This window comes from Acyrthosiphon pisum, chromosome A1, assembly GCF_005508785.2.
Source record: "Acyrthosiphon pisum isolate AL4f chromosome A1, pea_aphid_22Mar2018_4r6ur, whole genome shotgun sequence".
Classification (NCBI taxonomy): Eukaryota; Metazoa; Arthropoda; class Insecta; order Hemiptera; family Aphididae; genus Acyrthosiphon; species Acyrthosiphon pisum.
This window is the reverse complement of record NC_042494.1, coordinates 127,696,043-127,711,870: the sequence shown is the minus strand read 5'-3', so window position 1 is coordinate 127,711,870 and position 15,828 is coordinate 127,696,043. Positions and strand designations below refer to the sequence as shown.

The 15,828-nt window shown below is 30.4% G+C and overlaps 1 protein-coding gene across 1 annotated transcript in view; it reads right to left on the bottom strand.

The window, feature by feature from the left end:
* LOC100167764 (ATP-binding cassette sub-family D member 1) overlaps positions 1–15,828 on the bottom strand; it is a 58,406-nt gene that overhangs the window by 17,696 nt on the left and 24,882 nt on the right. Inside the window, exon 2 of the mRNA XM_001943346.5 lies at positions 7,898–8,136. Within this exon, the coding sequence (XP_001943381.2) occupies positions 7,898–8,136 (239 nt within the window). The remainder of the gene's footprint in view (positions 1–7,897; positions 8,137–15,828) is intronic.

The following is a 15,828-nucleotide window of genomic DNA, read 5'->3' as shown; positions in this document are numbered from 1 at the left end:
AAATAGTTTTGCTGCTGAGCAAAGAGTGTACCGTACCTACAACCAGTTTTATGTTCATTGCGATAAAACTAGTTTAGAAAAACAGAGATTTCACTAAAATAGTGTACAAACGATAAATTTTGATTTGACGATTGAGGTAAATACTGCAGTTGAACCTAAATAATTATTATTGCTGGGTAGTCCGTCATTGTCATACATTTAAAATACAATAAAAGATAGGTGTTAACGTGTCCTATAACAAATCGTCTTATCAATTGTGAAATACCTACTCAAATACATGGGTAGGCAAGCTTGAACTTTCTTTTCCTTGACTCACATTTAATATTTCTGCACCACCCACCCTAGACATTTTTCACTGCTCTCCAAATAGTGTATTCAATGTTCATAGATTATTATAGTGGTTAAATAACCTTTAAAAATGATTCAAACTACCTTTCCCAACCATAGGACACTCACCCATTAATATTTTTGAGCTTCACGTGTTTCAAATATCTTTCCTCGAGCCGTCTCTGTTGGTCTACAGAAAGTATAATAGTATATTATTATATTTTGGTCCAAATGTTTCGATATATTTTAAATACTTGTAACTCAAAATGTATAAAAAATAAATAATAATTATACGTCAGTCAGTGCAGTTTATAAGTGAATTGTGTTTAACGTAATTATTAGTGATCAACGAACATAATAATATTATACATCAAGTACTTTGTTACAATATCAAAACATTGAAAACGATGTCTCGGGTTAGTGCTTGTAATATTAGCTGGTGTGTGGATAATTATTCAATGCTCCGAAATTATAAATGGGTCAGAGTCATGGAAAATGTATAGGAGCTGCTAAAATCGATAAAATATTATGCACACTTCATAAAAATTAAAATATGCATAAATGTTATGTAAAAAACAACTGTTGAAATATTCTAAAAACTTCACCGAAAAAAAACTAGCAATATTGTTGCACACTTGTTATACATGAAATAATATTACATTATATAGGTATAATATTATAAAATATAAAATAATTTATTTGTTTCTCGCTACTATAAATCATATCGATAAATGAAAATAAAATAAAATAAATTACATTACAATTTATTTATGTACACCGTACCTATATACAGGTAGGTCACTAATAGGTAAGTATCAAAAAAAAAAAAAATTAAATAATGCTTTTTTTTTAATGAAATTAAAAATAACTTCATAATAAGTAATTATTGATCAATGATCACGAATATGAAAGTGTAAAACTATTATGATGCAATAACATTTGGGGACATAACATTAAAATCAAGGAAAACTGAAGAGATTATAAATGAGGACAAAAATAAAAACTTATAATAAGACGCTATACATTTTTAAATATTATAGCTTACAACTATTCCTTAATATTATAGATCGGCAGTTGTAATTATTTTCCACGATATGTTTTACAATTTAAGATTGAAGCGTAATAAAATTTTATCCAAACGTGTTTTTTTATCATAAATATTCACTTTTAAATCGTGTATCAAAGAAAAGAATAAACTTGAAAATCCTTATTATTTTTTATCTTTGTTTATATGCGCCGTGCGGTATATTATCGGTTATGTATACCGTATAGGAGTATTATATAATAATTATTAATTTCAATAAGATTTTATCTATTCATGAATGAATGACTTAAGCTTATTAAGACGTTTTATATACGTACAGGCCGAATTATTAGGGCATACCTAGCATATCATTGTCGCGCGTAGATTCTTTTCTAAAATTAAGACGAATTTTCGTAAAAAAATGTTAAATTTATATAGGTATTATAATATGCCAGATTCATAGGTCGAAATAGTTATGTAGGGACCATGTAAAGACACCAGCATTGACCATATTATAGACAATTCAAACCGCAATGGAATCATCAATGCTGTTAGCGTTTATCAACGGTAGAACAATAAAATTAGGTAGGTACCTATCTGCAGATTCATTGCATTCCCACGAAGTATTTCCAGATACATCTCTGCATACGATTTTATAACAATAGCTGTTATCGTATAACTGTATAATCCAAAGATTTGTATAATACAGGCTCTTGTATACGATGTGTCGGATAATTAAAAACATGTTTTAAATTCGTCTATACAGGTACTTTATCAAACATTCAAACATCCATGCATAAATTATGTAAAAACATTACGAAAAATGGCAAAAGTTTTACCCCGAAATTGGGCTGCGTGCTTTACTTATAATATATTATTATAGCTGATATTGACCACAACTGCAGTTGCACTTAAGTCATGTACATACAGACATACAGGTCATTGTATCATACCTATTTGTCTTGCAACGGCTCAATGGCGCCCGTGGTAATATATTCATTTATTATGGTGTGATATCCGGGGGCGCTGCGCTGGTGGGAAATAACATTTTAAATAGAAACGAAATGTTCTTAATTACTAGGTAATAAAAAAAAAAATGGTTATTAACCATAAGTCATAACTACAATACGATGGCCAAGCTCTCCCCAGCATCCTTGATGTGATCGATTTATATATTTAATACGTTCATATATAATATAGGTACCTATACGTATTATTATTTATAAAACTTCATAATATGATGTAATTATTATTCTTCGCGCTTTAAATTTTAGATAAATGTTTGCAATTCGTATTTATTATAACATAATATTATTATTAATTATTATTTAATATATTATTTTTACGAATATTATAATGATAGTTTATATTATTTGGGTGTTGCATAAATCAATTCATAGTATAAAGTGATAGGTAGTGATACCTATTCAGAAAGTCATTACATTCATTATCTAGAAATATAATATAACATAATAAAATAATATTATAATATAATATAACTATCGAAAATCGACTGTAGAATTTAATTCTGTACTTCAATAAATATATAATAGTATGCACCTTTAAGCAGTATATACGTAGAAGGACGAACATGTAATGATTGTAATTCTATTTATTAACGTTTTTTTCTCTCAAATAATTCCAGACCTTGAATTTTATTAGTCTGGTGAATCTGTTTTTTTTTCGTGAAGGTTTCGCGATGATATGTGTATTTGAGAATAATATACGTATTTATAAACGACACGTGATATGCCATCAACATTATTTCGACGTGTCTGCTATTAATGGATTGGTTGTTAACAATGAAACAGTTCCGATACACACTGAGTTTCTGGCTGTTTTCATATTTTCAACTCCGATTTGAGCATTTCGCAACGTCGATTCTTAATTATTCTTATACTACATTATCTATAAGGTTTTTAAATCTTCCGATATTGCAATCAAATTATTATCTGTCTGTATATTGACTGTATATAATATAATGTTGTATAGGTCATGGGTACATAATATGTGTTTGTTATATAAGGAAATCAAATTTAAGTTTTTATATATTCTTGTCAAATGAACAATTTTAATTGATGATAATAATAATAATAATATTTATTGTATTTAAATAAACATATAGAAATCAAATTTAAATAAATTATTATACATCTATGTACTAATGCACAATTTACGTTGGGTACCTATGTTTAGATTTTAATGTAAAAATTTAAAATCAATTTTTGGTATATATAGAGAGTAAAACAACCATTGTAACATTAGAACTCGATCAGTTTCTACTGGACTCAATACGTGCCCGATACTTGTAACTAATAGTTATATATTGTTTAAAAAAAAATATAAACATTTGGTGTGCTCGACAAGCCAGTTGATAAGTCTATAATATAATTTCAGTAATAATATAATTGTATGTTATAGATTATTGTGTAAGCGAATAGAACAATAATTCTTACAGGCATGAGTCCTCCTCCACTTCGTTGACGATAGACATCTTTTAAAATTACTCACCCATATAATGTATTCATCTCCGATGTATAATGTAGGAGTGGCTGTATATCTAACATTTTGTTTTAAAACATGTTTTCCAACCCAATTAAATTTGATATTTATTTTAAAACTGTGTTTGTTATTATTATTAATGAATAACACAAACTATTTTGTAATCCTGCAGTAGAGAGGGGTGAGTTTTTACAAAATTAAAAAATAGTCAGTGTAAAAAAATATCAGGAACCTTTGATCTAGAACGCATCTCATGTGTAGATGCATGATGCGTGGTGTATATTCAAATTAAAATCCACTCAATACGCAATAGATAAAAAAAATTAACATTACATATTTTAGCCAAATATTATAAATAGGTCTGGATTTAAGATTAAAACACTCGTTCCTATAAAGAAAACGGTCGAAGTTGTTTTTACTCTAAATTTTTCACTTAGTTGGATTAGATTTATAATCAGTAACCACATCAGTGTAACTGGAGGCTTAGCCCCGCATAAACGTTTTCATCCACTCCTATACTTTTTACATTTTAGCCCATCCTGGGTAAAATCCAAATCCTTGCATAAAGAAAAACTGCCATGAGCTCTTTATGTAAAATAATTAATAAATATACATTATGTTTGTTAATATTGTGAATGAACCATGTATATGTGTTTAATATGTAAGAGAAGAATCAAAACATACATTAGTTCAACAGTGACCCAAATATCAAAACAGATTGATGGTCGGTGTGGCTCTGCGACTTATTTTGAACTATTGTTTTCTAAGACTCTAGCCCCTATAACTATTAAATCATAGTTACGCCCAATTTTAACCTTCTACAGTTAAACTGTATTTAAAAAAAAGTTCACTAATAGCTAATGATTATATTTGCTGTTATTATTTCGTTAATAATTGATATTGTAATACAACGCGTGTTCGTGTTGTGGTATTTTCGGTAACAAATCGAATCACGGAAGGTCATATGAAGTGTTATAAAATACCGAAAATACGAACACTAACTTATAATGTGAGCGTAGGTAGTTTCCGCGAATCTTCTGTATATTGCTTATACATTATATTTTATAGTTGAGTTTGTTTATACATTATAATATAATATAAAATGGTAGGAAAAGTAGGACGACAGCATATCACTTACGTATATGTACCTACTAGGGAATTGTTTTTTTTTTTCAATCGGACCCTGCGGTGCACACTATAATATGTCACTGCAACACACGTAAATTGCGTACACTAATAATCATGTGTCGTTAAATTGCCAATAAAATGTCTTTTAATCTACGAACTGATGTACAGATTAGAAAAAAAAGATTAAAGGAAATTACAATTCACATTCAGATTTAACTCAATTCAAATTATAAAAACTGCAGTGGGCCCCCTCGCCATTGGGATTGATATTTAAAAAAAAAACAATAGCATTAATTTATTCTAATATATGTGCGTGTCAATGAAGTCGTCGGTCGAAAATTAATTAATCACTAATTAAAATCTACGGAACCTGTGTATTAGTCATATTATGTTGTACGAACAACAATATTCATGTTGTCAAACGAATATTTATCGACTGCTGGCTAGATCGACGAGCGTTTTGTCACGCCTTATAATACATCGTTTTTTAAAAACTTTTGTTTCGCATCTCAACCAAACAAATTAAATAAATCCGAGAAAAGCGACTTTATATAGGATGAATATTGAATATGAATCGAATCATTAAGAGTACAACGACAATCTAGCTCCGACTGATATCACTGATATCATATCAGAACTTTTGTAGTTGTTTCTTTTAAAGTGTCAGTTGGTTTTTTTTTTGTTTTTATATAACATTATTTGATATATGTTAACAATTGAAATAATATACGTTTACTCTTTTTCATATTTTGGAATATGTAATGTTTAGACAATGTCATGATGTCCATTTAAATCATTTGTATAATAATAATAATAATAATAATAATAATATATAGATAATACCTACCATAATAGTACAATACATTACAGAATGTCAGGCGGAATTTCAGATTTGATAAGAGTTGAAAAAAATAACATTGAATAATGTACGATTTATATATTATCATTTTGGCGAGCTATAATAAACTACGTTAATGTAAACACGAAACGACGTTATTGTGGCACTCTGTGGTAAATGACGCTAGTGCGATATTCAAATGAACTCGCCAAGTAAAATACAATATTAACAGACGACGATGACTCACCACCACGCGTAATTGTGTAAGAATAAAAAAATATTGTAATATAAAATATTTTATCCTTCCGTCGACCCCGAATCGTATTGGTACCTATATACCAATATTATGCGTGTACACGGAAAATCAGGTACCTAACCATAATGTAACATGCAGTATAGGTGTAGGTCGGCAACGATGATATTGAATGTTGTTTTAAGTTCACGTTTTTTTTTTTTTTTTGTCGATTGACAGGAAACTACACCGCTGCAACAGAGGTATTTGCGAACGCAGACAGTAAGACGTAATCGTAGAGGTATATACGATCATATTATATTATTGTAGATCCGACACGAAATAATCGAAGTACACCGGACACGGGGTCATTGAGTTTGAGACGAATCCTTGAAGTTCAGAGGTCGAGTTTATTCTGTTTTCAAATTTTTCGAATGACACAAAACGGTATTGGTTTTCTAGTGGTACCTATATAACTCCGAGGCACAAGAAAACAATGTAAAACGCGGATCCACGTGGTTTATATTATATACGTCTGTGGTTGTTCAACAACTCACACGCACACAAAAACACACGCGTGTGCACGAGAATGCGTGTAAGTTTTCTTTATTCGTATTTATATATTTATTATTATCACATAGGTATAGGTACCAGCCATTGTAGGTATATTGCGCGTTTCACCGCGGCACGAGACTTATCGCAGAATATTATTGCCTTATACGCTGCAGCATAATATGCCTACTAAGCCCTACTTGGCACACAGTTACGCAATCGTATAAAACAAAACATAATAATATTATTGTGTAGCTATTGTACGTATAGCAGATAGCTGACACTTATACGTTTAAAGAACACGCTCGGATGACGTCTGCTGAAATCCGTGGTGCGAAGAGATCTCAACGCCGCGCCGTATGTTCGATATGCTCGATTGGTGTTTTGCAAAACCAGAATTCGTTTGAAATGTCGTATGATAGGTAGGTTATGCACTTGGATAATGGATATTGTATCAGATATTTATATTGCGTATACAACGCGAGAGACAGTGCGTGTTTTTTCCATTTTTTTTTTTCGAGTATATATAGATATATTTTATAGTTGATGATAACTTTGATTAATTATAGGTACTTAATCAGTGGTAATGATAATAGTTCATGATATCGGCATACTGTTTACCCCGTAGAAGTGTAACCCTCTATTATCGAGTTTCGCAAACAAGCATTGTATACCTAAATATATTATGTATTTTATAGATTTAAATTGCACTGTTATTGCACTATATAATATAATATACCGATACTAAACGCAAAGTTTAAGGTTGGCCATTACTATTTTTTTAATTAACTCTAATTGTAGGCAATAATTATAGTTTATAATATTTAGGTAAGTATTTTATTATTTTATTCATAAGATTGCTATTTTATCAATAACTTATCGGTACGTCATATTATATTCTAGGTCAAGTAAAAAATTAATGCGTATAAATTTTTTTTTCTCAAAGCGTATATTTCATCAAAAATTATTTTCCTGTTGTTTTATACCCGTATACACGTTATTATGAAGTACACCAATTTTTTTAGTATATTTTTACAGTTGTTCGCCGTTCGATTACTTGCATAATCATCTAATTACGAACTTTAATCGAACATTCGTACCTAAATGCGGTACATGAATACGGCTTGCTTCGTATTGTACGATTATGTTATTCATATTAAATCACAAACTTTATTCATATTAAATCGCAAATGGAGCCGGGGCACGAGATTTTTTTTTGGAATTTGTTTAAACGGCTTCTCGGATAATGTGGTTCAGTGGAGGAGGATGGGGGGGGGGGGTATAGTCGACTCACCTGGAACAACGGCGGCGCCCATCTGCTTGCTGCTCCTGGCCAAGGTGAGCGCGATCAGAGCGCAGTCGAACAGCGGCTTGGTCAGGTGCGAGTACAAGTGCGCCACGGACGACGTGAACGCAGTGATGTCGTCCGTTAGCCGGTGGTCTGCGTTCTCGATCCGGCCGTCCATGTTGCTCACCCTATAGTAAGTCTGGTCCTTGAAGTACATACCGTAAGCATGGTTGACCAGTCGAGTCCTGCAAACGAACAGAAATCCATTGTCAAAACTCGTTATAATCGTACACACATGCATAATATTATTTTGTTGTAAACAATTATATACGAATAATATTATGTAAGCATCACGATTAAAGATAGAACTATCTTTAATAGTGGTAAGCATTTATATATTTTATAAGATCAGTCGTATATGTGTACCCCAGAGATAAAATCGTATACACGGGTTGTATATTATATTCAAGGGCGTGATCGAAGAGCATATTATATAGTACGCTGGTTATCAAAGTGGGCTCACATACAACAATTATTAAGGTTATGCGGTACACTCACCACTGAGAATATTAAATGATAATAACAATAATGGTATAGAATTAGAACTATATTACCACACAATATCATAATAATATATTATTATGATAATTATTACAAAATCATTAAAAATAAATAATGTTGAAATTAATTCAATTGAAAATTGATCAGGTAACGGATTGTAGCAATTTTTTCTTTATCATAAACCATTTTCACAACTTTATATACCGAACCATCGTGGTAACTAGAGTAAGCTCTTCAAATGCTGTACCTATAGGTGTACTGAGTGTATAAGGTATAGGATTATGTCTTATCCATTTATATATCATTACGTGTGATATGTGACTGTGACAGACTGTGACAGCAATAAGGGGTGCATTTTTTCAGAACCCAAAAATATGACTTATACTTGAGCATCTTCAACTTTTAAATCGGAACCCTACCCCTACAACCATCCCTTAATAATTACGCACAGTTTATAGTGGATCTGGTAGTTTTTCGGTTGTATACACCAACAAAGAATGCCGTAATTCAGTACTTATCCCGGTAGTACCTATAATATGACTTCCGTCAACTTACAGTAAGGTACCGTTTTTATGGCAATCACTAATCCGAAATAGCTATATAATATTTCCGTACGGGTTCGGTATTACCTAACCTATAATATACCTCTACCTATAGGTACTCGATAAATTCGTTTCTTGTACAACCTGCAACCGTTCGTGTTCAAATAATAATTATATATCAAATACCGGTAGAAGTATCTGAATATTTAAAACACACGCCTTACCATTATTATAATATACCTATATACACCGAAGTCACTATATAGGTATATCGACGTGCTGCGGTAATATTTGCAGGGTGACCTTGCTTACAACAAACAGCTGTGTCATATATAAAATATACATTAATATCATATGCGTGACACTACCCGTTCGTTTAGCGACTCGAAATCACAGCTCGCGTACCTTAACGTGTACGTTTTTTAGTACCCACGAACAACGAGGCACGCGAACTATATAATAATATTATATGCGTCGGTATAATAAAATGTAGAATATTATGTAGAAAATCATTCGTTGTCGTCGTCGCAGTAGGTATAGTACTCATATCAAAAGATGACGATCGGCATCGTGTACGATCTTTGCGGTGTAATGTATATATTATTATAATGTAGAACCTACATTATAGATATTATGGTCTTTACTACGTACGTCATCGCTACACCACTATACGACGTGTATAATAACGATTTAAATGTTTGTTTTATTCCGCCGGTGTACGCGCGGAATGTATGCGAAACACACATTTTTTTGAAAACATTTTACACCGTATAATTGTATAAACGTACCAATAATATACGTGAGTATAGCTGTTTATTTGTTTTTCGCTAAAAAAAAACAAAACGAAAGTAATACTAAAGTAGGTAGCAATAATAAGCACGACTGGCTGCAAATTATTATGAAAAAAAAAAAAAAATAATGAAAACACTATTTCATATGGGTGGGTTGTAGGTACCATGCGCATTGCGCGTAAATCCATCTTGTTTTGATTTCATAACAGATCAATGGGAACTGTTGCAGAATAACGCAGTATCGCGATTATTATTAATCAAGTTGACATAATGAGGTTATATTATTTTTCTAGTAACATTGATAAATAATAATAATAATAAAAAAAAAACTTCATTAATAATTTACGTGTATAAGAATACGCGTGTACCGTGTAGGTACGTACGCAATATTAATATTATTATAATAATTTATAATTCCTCCGACGAGTCCGAAATGAAAAACACTTAGAAAAATGAGCGTTTTGCATAATTCATCGATTTAATATACCGCCTGCGAGTAGGTATTACGGTTTTCGACAGCTTGCATAAAAGCACATGATGAATACGACTTACAAGTAACTCCGTCAAAGAATACATTACATATTATACTTAAATATACGTTTTAATCCGGCACAAGCGATTCGTACAAATTGCGCCAAAAAACACTCGCCCGTTTTCGGAAATAATTCTCGCTCACAAATTGTTTGTGAATCAATTGAATCGAGAGTATTACACGACGTAGGTACCTACTGTGTTTTGAAAATGAATAGTAATTTATTTATTTTAGGTGTTATCGTCACACGAACTATAATGATGGTCGTATACGATTTCACATTTAAAGAATATTATATTATATTAAGCGTAGCATGTAGGGAAGTATATGCGCACTTACTGAAACCATATAAAACTTACTTACCATATAAAAATATAAAATATTATTAATAAAAAGTACAGACAGGATGACAAATGACATGCTCAGTATTTAAAAGCAATAATAAATCATTTTAATCGAAAAACCACATTTAAGCGGAGCTCGGTTTGCTACTAATAAAATAATATACAATATTAGGATATTTTCTGAAAATTTAAAGTGCTCGTAAAAAAAGAAAATAATTATGAATGACATTTTTTATTGAATATATAAGGTATACAAGTTGCTTAGTATTAAAATTTAAATCATTTAAAAAACTCATAAAAATTATATGGTTTCCATTAAAACAAGTATAAAAATAATGCATTTTGATATAAATAATAATTTAGAGACAAATAAACGTAACAAATTCAAACTTTTAAAATAAACTGAATTCATTCATTCTTTTTTTGAGCTGATTTTCCTAAAATAGTTATTAAATAATCATATCGTTTGTATTATATTAGGGGTGGCCAACCTTTTTCAATATTGTGCCAAATTAAAAAAAAATAATTGAAAATGTACGTCAAAAATGAACACGGTGGTTATTATAACACAACTGACTGTATTATAGATTCTAATCAAATAATATCAATATGTTATATTAGCCATTAGGTACATAACATTATTAATGTTATTTTGATACATTGTTGTGTAATATTGTATTAATATCGAAAAACATAATTATAGAAATACTTAGAAATTATACTATGTAATTTTATTTGACGCTAGTCATGTGCCATTCAATAACATCAAATGTGCCGAAAAAGACACGTGTGCCGCAGGTTGGCCACGTTTGGCTTATCATATATTTAATATTATTTTGTGAGGTATTAAATTAATAGGCTTTAAACATCAAAAAGTTGATCAAGTGCAGGATATAATCACCAATAATAATAATCACCAATAATTGTTCTTATTATAATTAGGACACTCGTCTAGCTCAAATGTTAAAGATTAAAAAGTTAAAACATACAGCTGATGATGCCAATCTTCGATTTTCGAAATTTGTAAATTATGTTAACAATTTTTATAACATTTTCAATATATTATATATAGGTAGGTTCTACATGTTTTTCTGTTTATGATCGATATTCTTTGAAAATTAAATCACGTCTATTTAATAGCATAGCAATATAAACACAATGTTGAAAACTAAATAAGCGGTGGACGGGTAGAATTATAAGCTTTTAAAAATATAGTGCAAAAATGTTTCATCTGACCGGAGTTCTTAGCGTGCATCGTCAAGGAGGCGGTTTTCGGTAGTATTTTCAATCAATATATACGCGTAAAGGACTGCGCGAAACTAACTTTTGGAGCATTATTCCTTCTGGCTTTTATACACTTATTTGAAAAAGCCCAGTTTAATATATTCGTTGTTTACATATTCTCGGAGTTACACAAACTAATAGGGAACAATCGATACGTGCAGGATAAAATAATATTGTTATTGTTATTTATTTATAATCGCCATTTGGCAATTTTAGGTTTATAGTTTTAAGTTTTATATTACAAGCAATAGATATATTTATAATACTTAGTAATACAGAACATGTAGAAATGACAACTCAATATATATAATATACCTATACATGCACCCGATCCCATTCTCGTCAGCTACTTCCTTGTCCGGTAGGTATACTTCCCCGTCATACATTTCCCAATCAAATTTTTTTACCTACTTATAGCCGTCAAAGCCTGCACGTGAATGTGCGGCCGCATACCTTCTGTTTGTGGTTTTGTTTTGACAAATGTAGGTATTTCTATGTAAAAGTATATTATAATAATCAAAAACCATAAGGCTACTATTTATTTAATATTTTCAACCATTTTCCGTATACCAGATACGAATTTATAGCTCTGCAGTTGGTATACGTATCAGTTAATATTAATGTAATTTATTGTAATTAAGTAATTGTACCTAAGTTATTTGGCTGAAATAATTAATGAATAAAAAATAAACTTCTTCACAATGCATGAAGATTATTAGATACGGTGACAATATGTGATAATTTATACATTAAATTGTTTTGGTTGTGCACATATTTGCCTTTAATCGAAAAATATAATTTCCAAGCATTTATTAGTGTCGATCGATTTTGCCCAAAACCCCATTACTATGACTTTATTGAACTATCGTTTCCTGTAGGCTGCTTTTTAGAGATCGAAATACCATTGTTATATTATATAATAACTCTATGTCAGCAACATAGGTTTAATACTTTAATTTTAAATTTTGTATAGTCACTTTGACTCTGATGTATTCGCTGATTTACCAGAAAATCAATAACAATATTGAAGGTTGGCACTTAGGGAATTGGCATTAATGTTTTATTAGTTGCACATAATTTGTCGAGATTTTAAAAACAGGGCCAATACCTTAACGGACAAAATCAATTTATTGTCGGACAAGGTAACGTAAAAAGATAAAGAACCGCAAAAATATAAAAATCATAATAAGTAGCAAGATATGGAAAATATTGTATCTACATTACAATATGATGAGCGTGACCTCGAAAGCTATACGAGTAGATATAAGCGGAATCATTCATAATTCACGACTACAAAATATTAAATAAATAATTTATTATTTCTGATTATACTTTTACAAATATAATTTTTTGTAAATTTTAACAATACAAGTATTAAACCCAAACCGAACGTAATCTGCCTCTATTAGGTGGGATTCGGTGGAAATGTCATTATATAAGGTTAAGTGCATTCGATGTGGAATCGTATATCGGATAGGGAAGTGTCTGAAGGGGATCAATGTATGTATGTATGTCATGTATGTATATATGTATGTATGTACTAAGTATGTATGTATGTATGTATGTATGTATGCATGTATGTATGTAACTACAGTGTATGCAACAGTATTGGAATTTGTAAGAAATCAAATTAAATTTTATTGATCACTGAAATAAAGCGTAATATTGTTTCCATTACTACATATTTATACTTAATTATATTTTCTGCACAATTTACTGGTTAGCTGTTTTAAGTTCAGCCATTCCCCTCTCAGCTACATAATAATTATAAGTTATAATTAAAATAATATGTTGATTTTCGATTTCAATAGTCCCGAATCCCGAGTCGTAGATAGGTGCCGGTTGTTGTATACAGGACAAAGGTACCTATACTGAGGATATCTCGTCAGAACACGTCAATGCAACACGTCAAATAATTCATCGATTTATGCTTGAGGGTAGTGCCTATACATATGAGAAAACGAATACCTACCCCTATAATATTAACAAAAAATAAAAATCGTGCGATACATCCATCACCCGATCGAAACGCGCTTGTTTACTCTCGTATAATGATAAATCGGTTGTACCTTGTAAAGGTAATGTATAAGCATATACATATTACACATGTTATGTGTATTATAGTAATACATTATGCAGTGAAACTTACTTATTACAAAGTATCATGGGCAAAAAAAAGTGATATTGTATAGAATTTAAAAATATTCCGTTAAACAGAAAATTTTATTAAATGGAAGTTAAACTATATGACATAAAATAGTATATAATATATGTGATATTATAATATGTCGTATAAACGTATAATCATAAATGATAATACATACACGCGAAAATACCATTATGAGTGCCTTTTCTTGAAAAGAAAAATATGAAATTTGGAGCTAAAGAATAATTAGTTATTTCAAGCTATTAGAAATTGGTTACTAATATTCTAATATAGGCGGGTTGATGTCTACTACTGCAGGTGATGGCAAAAATGGTATAAAAAGTGCGAGTACCTAAATATAAAAATATGTTCTGGGGGATAAATTCATGTCCAGTGATAGAGGAATAATCGTTGAGCAGATGAGGTTTCGCCCTACTGCAGGCAATAAAATATTTGTAATTCGATTTGTCAACAGTGCAAAAATGTACTATATAAATTTACTTTACATTGTAAAATATAATTATAATGTTTTCTTAGACGCATGACTTGTCGTGCAGGACCGGTGGCTGTCGAGTATGTTCGTATATAAACGTAATATTGTGGTAGCGCATTACACATGGATAATTATTGCAGAAACAAAAAAATTGCTTGCAAAATAATTACAATAATTATATTTTGGAAAGACAACAATACCGTAGCGAATATGTAGACATCATAAATTCATAATATGTGAGCCTGGACTAATCTTCCCTATTACACAATACATACGCGATTACAGACATAATTTCACAATAACACAGACAATAGTATCCGGCGTGATATTGTACGAAGATAAACGATCTATCTTTAGCACAGTTGCGCTCATTATATAAGCGAATCATCGTTTTTCGCAACCACTTCATAAAGAGCTGCTTCTCGAAGTGATTTTCATAAATTTTTAGAAATATTAATCATTTTCTTCATTAAGTTATATAGTATATCGTTTTTTATGTATTATATCATATAAAACATTTTGGTACTTAATAGCTTATACTTAATATAATTTTTTACGACAAGCACATTATTCAATATAACACAATTAATGGTATACATTAGCCATTAGGTAAAGTGCTGCAATAATTTAGATTAAAACTTTACGAATATCACTATATGAGTAATTAGTGTGTGAATAAAAGTTTCAAATAACTACACTTTACTTGCGTTAACTTTTTTGTAATCGTATCGGAGTGCTTTTTCTCGTTAAATCTTTTATTATTATTATTATTATTATTATTTAATGTATTCAGCTTTCGACAACTACTACGGTTGAAGATTTGACTATAGTTATTGAATAAATTATTAACAAGACATAATAATCGTTACTCATCAGTAAACATATGCGTGTCAAATCATTCAAAGTACAAACTACAAACTAATAAACATTGAATAATTAGGCAGTATTGCAGTATATTCCTTACCCGCAGTGTAGGTACATGACACGTTATAATATGATACACATTACACATCGGTAGATAAAGTTAAGACCTAATGTAATTTAATTGATTTGAGAGTAAAAATGAAATATATGATTGTAGGTACCTATATGCATTGAATAAAAAGAAAACCCAAAAGTTTAAAGTTGAATTTTGGTCTATTACGTTTGAAGTGTAATGTGAAGTGAAAAAAACAAAAAAATAGCAAACACTAACACACAAATCTATCTGCTGCACTAGTTAAAACTCATATCAAGTTTTTTAA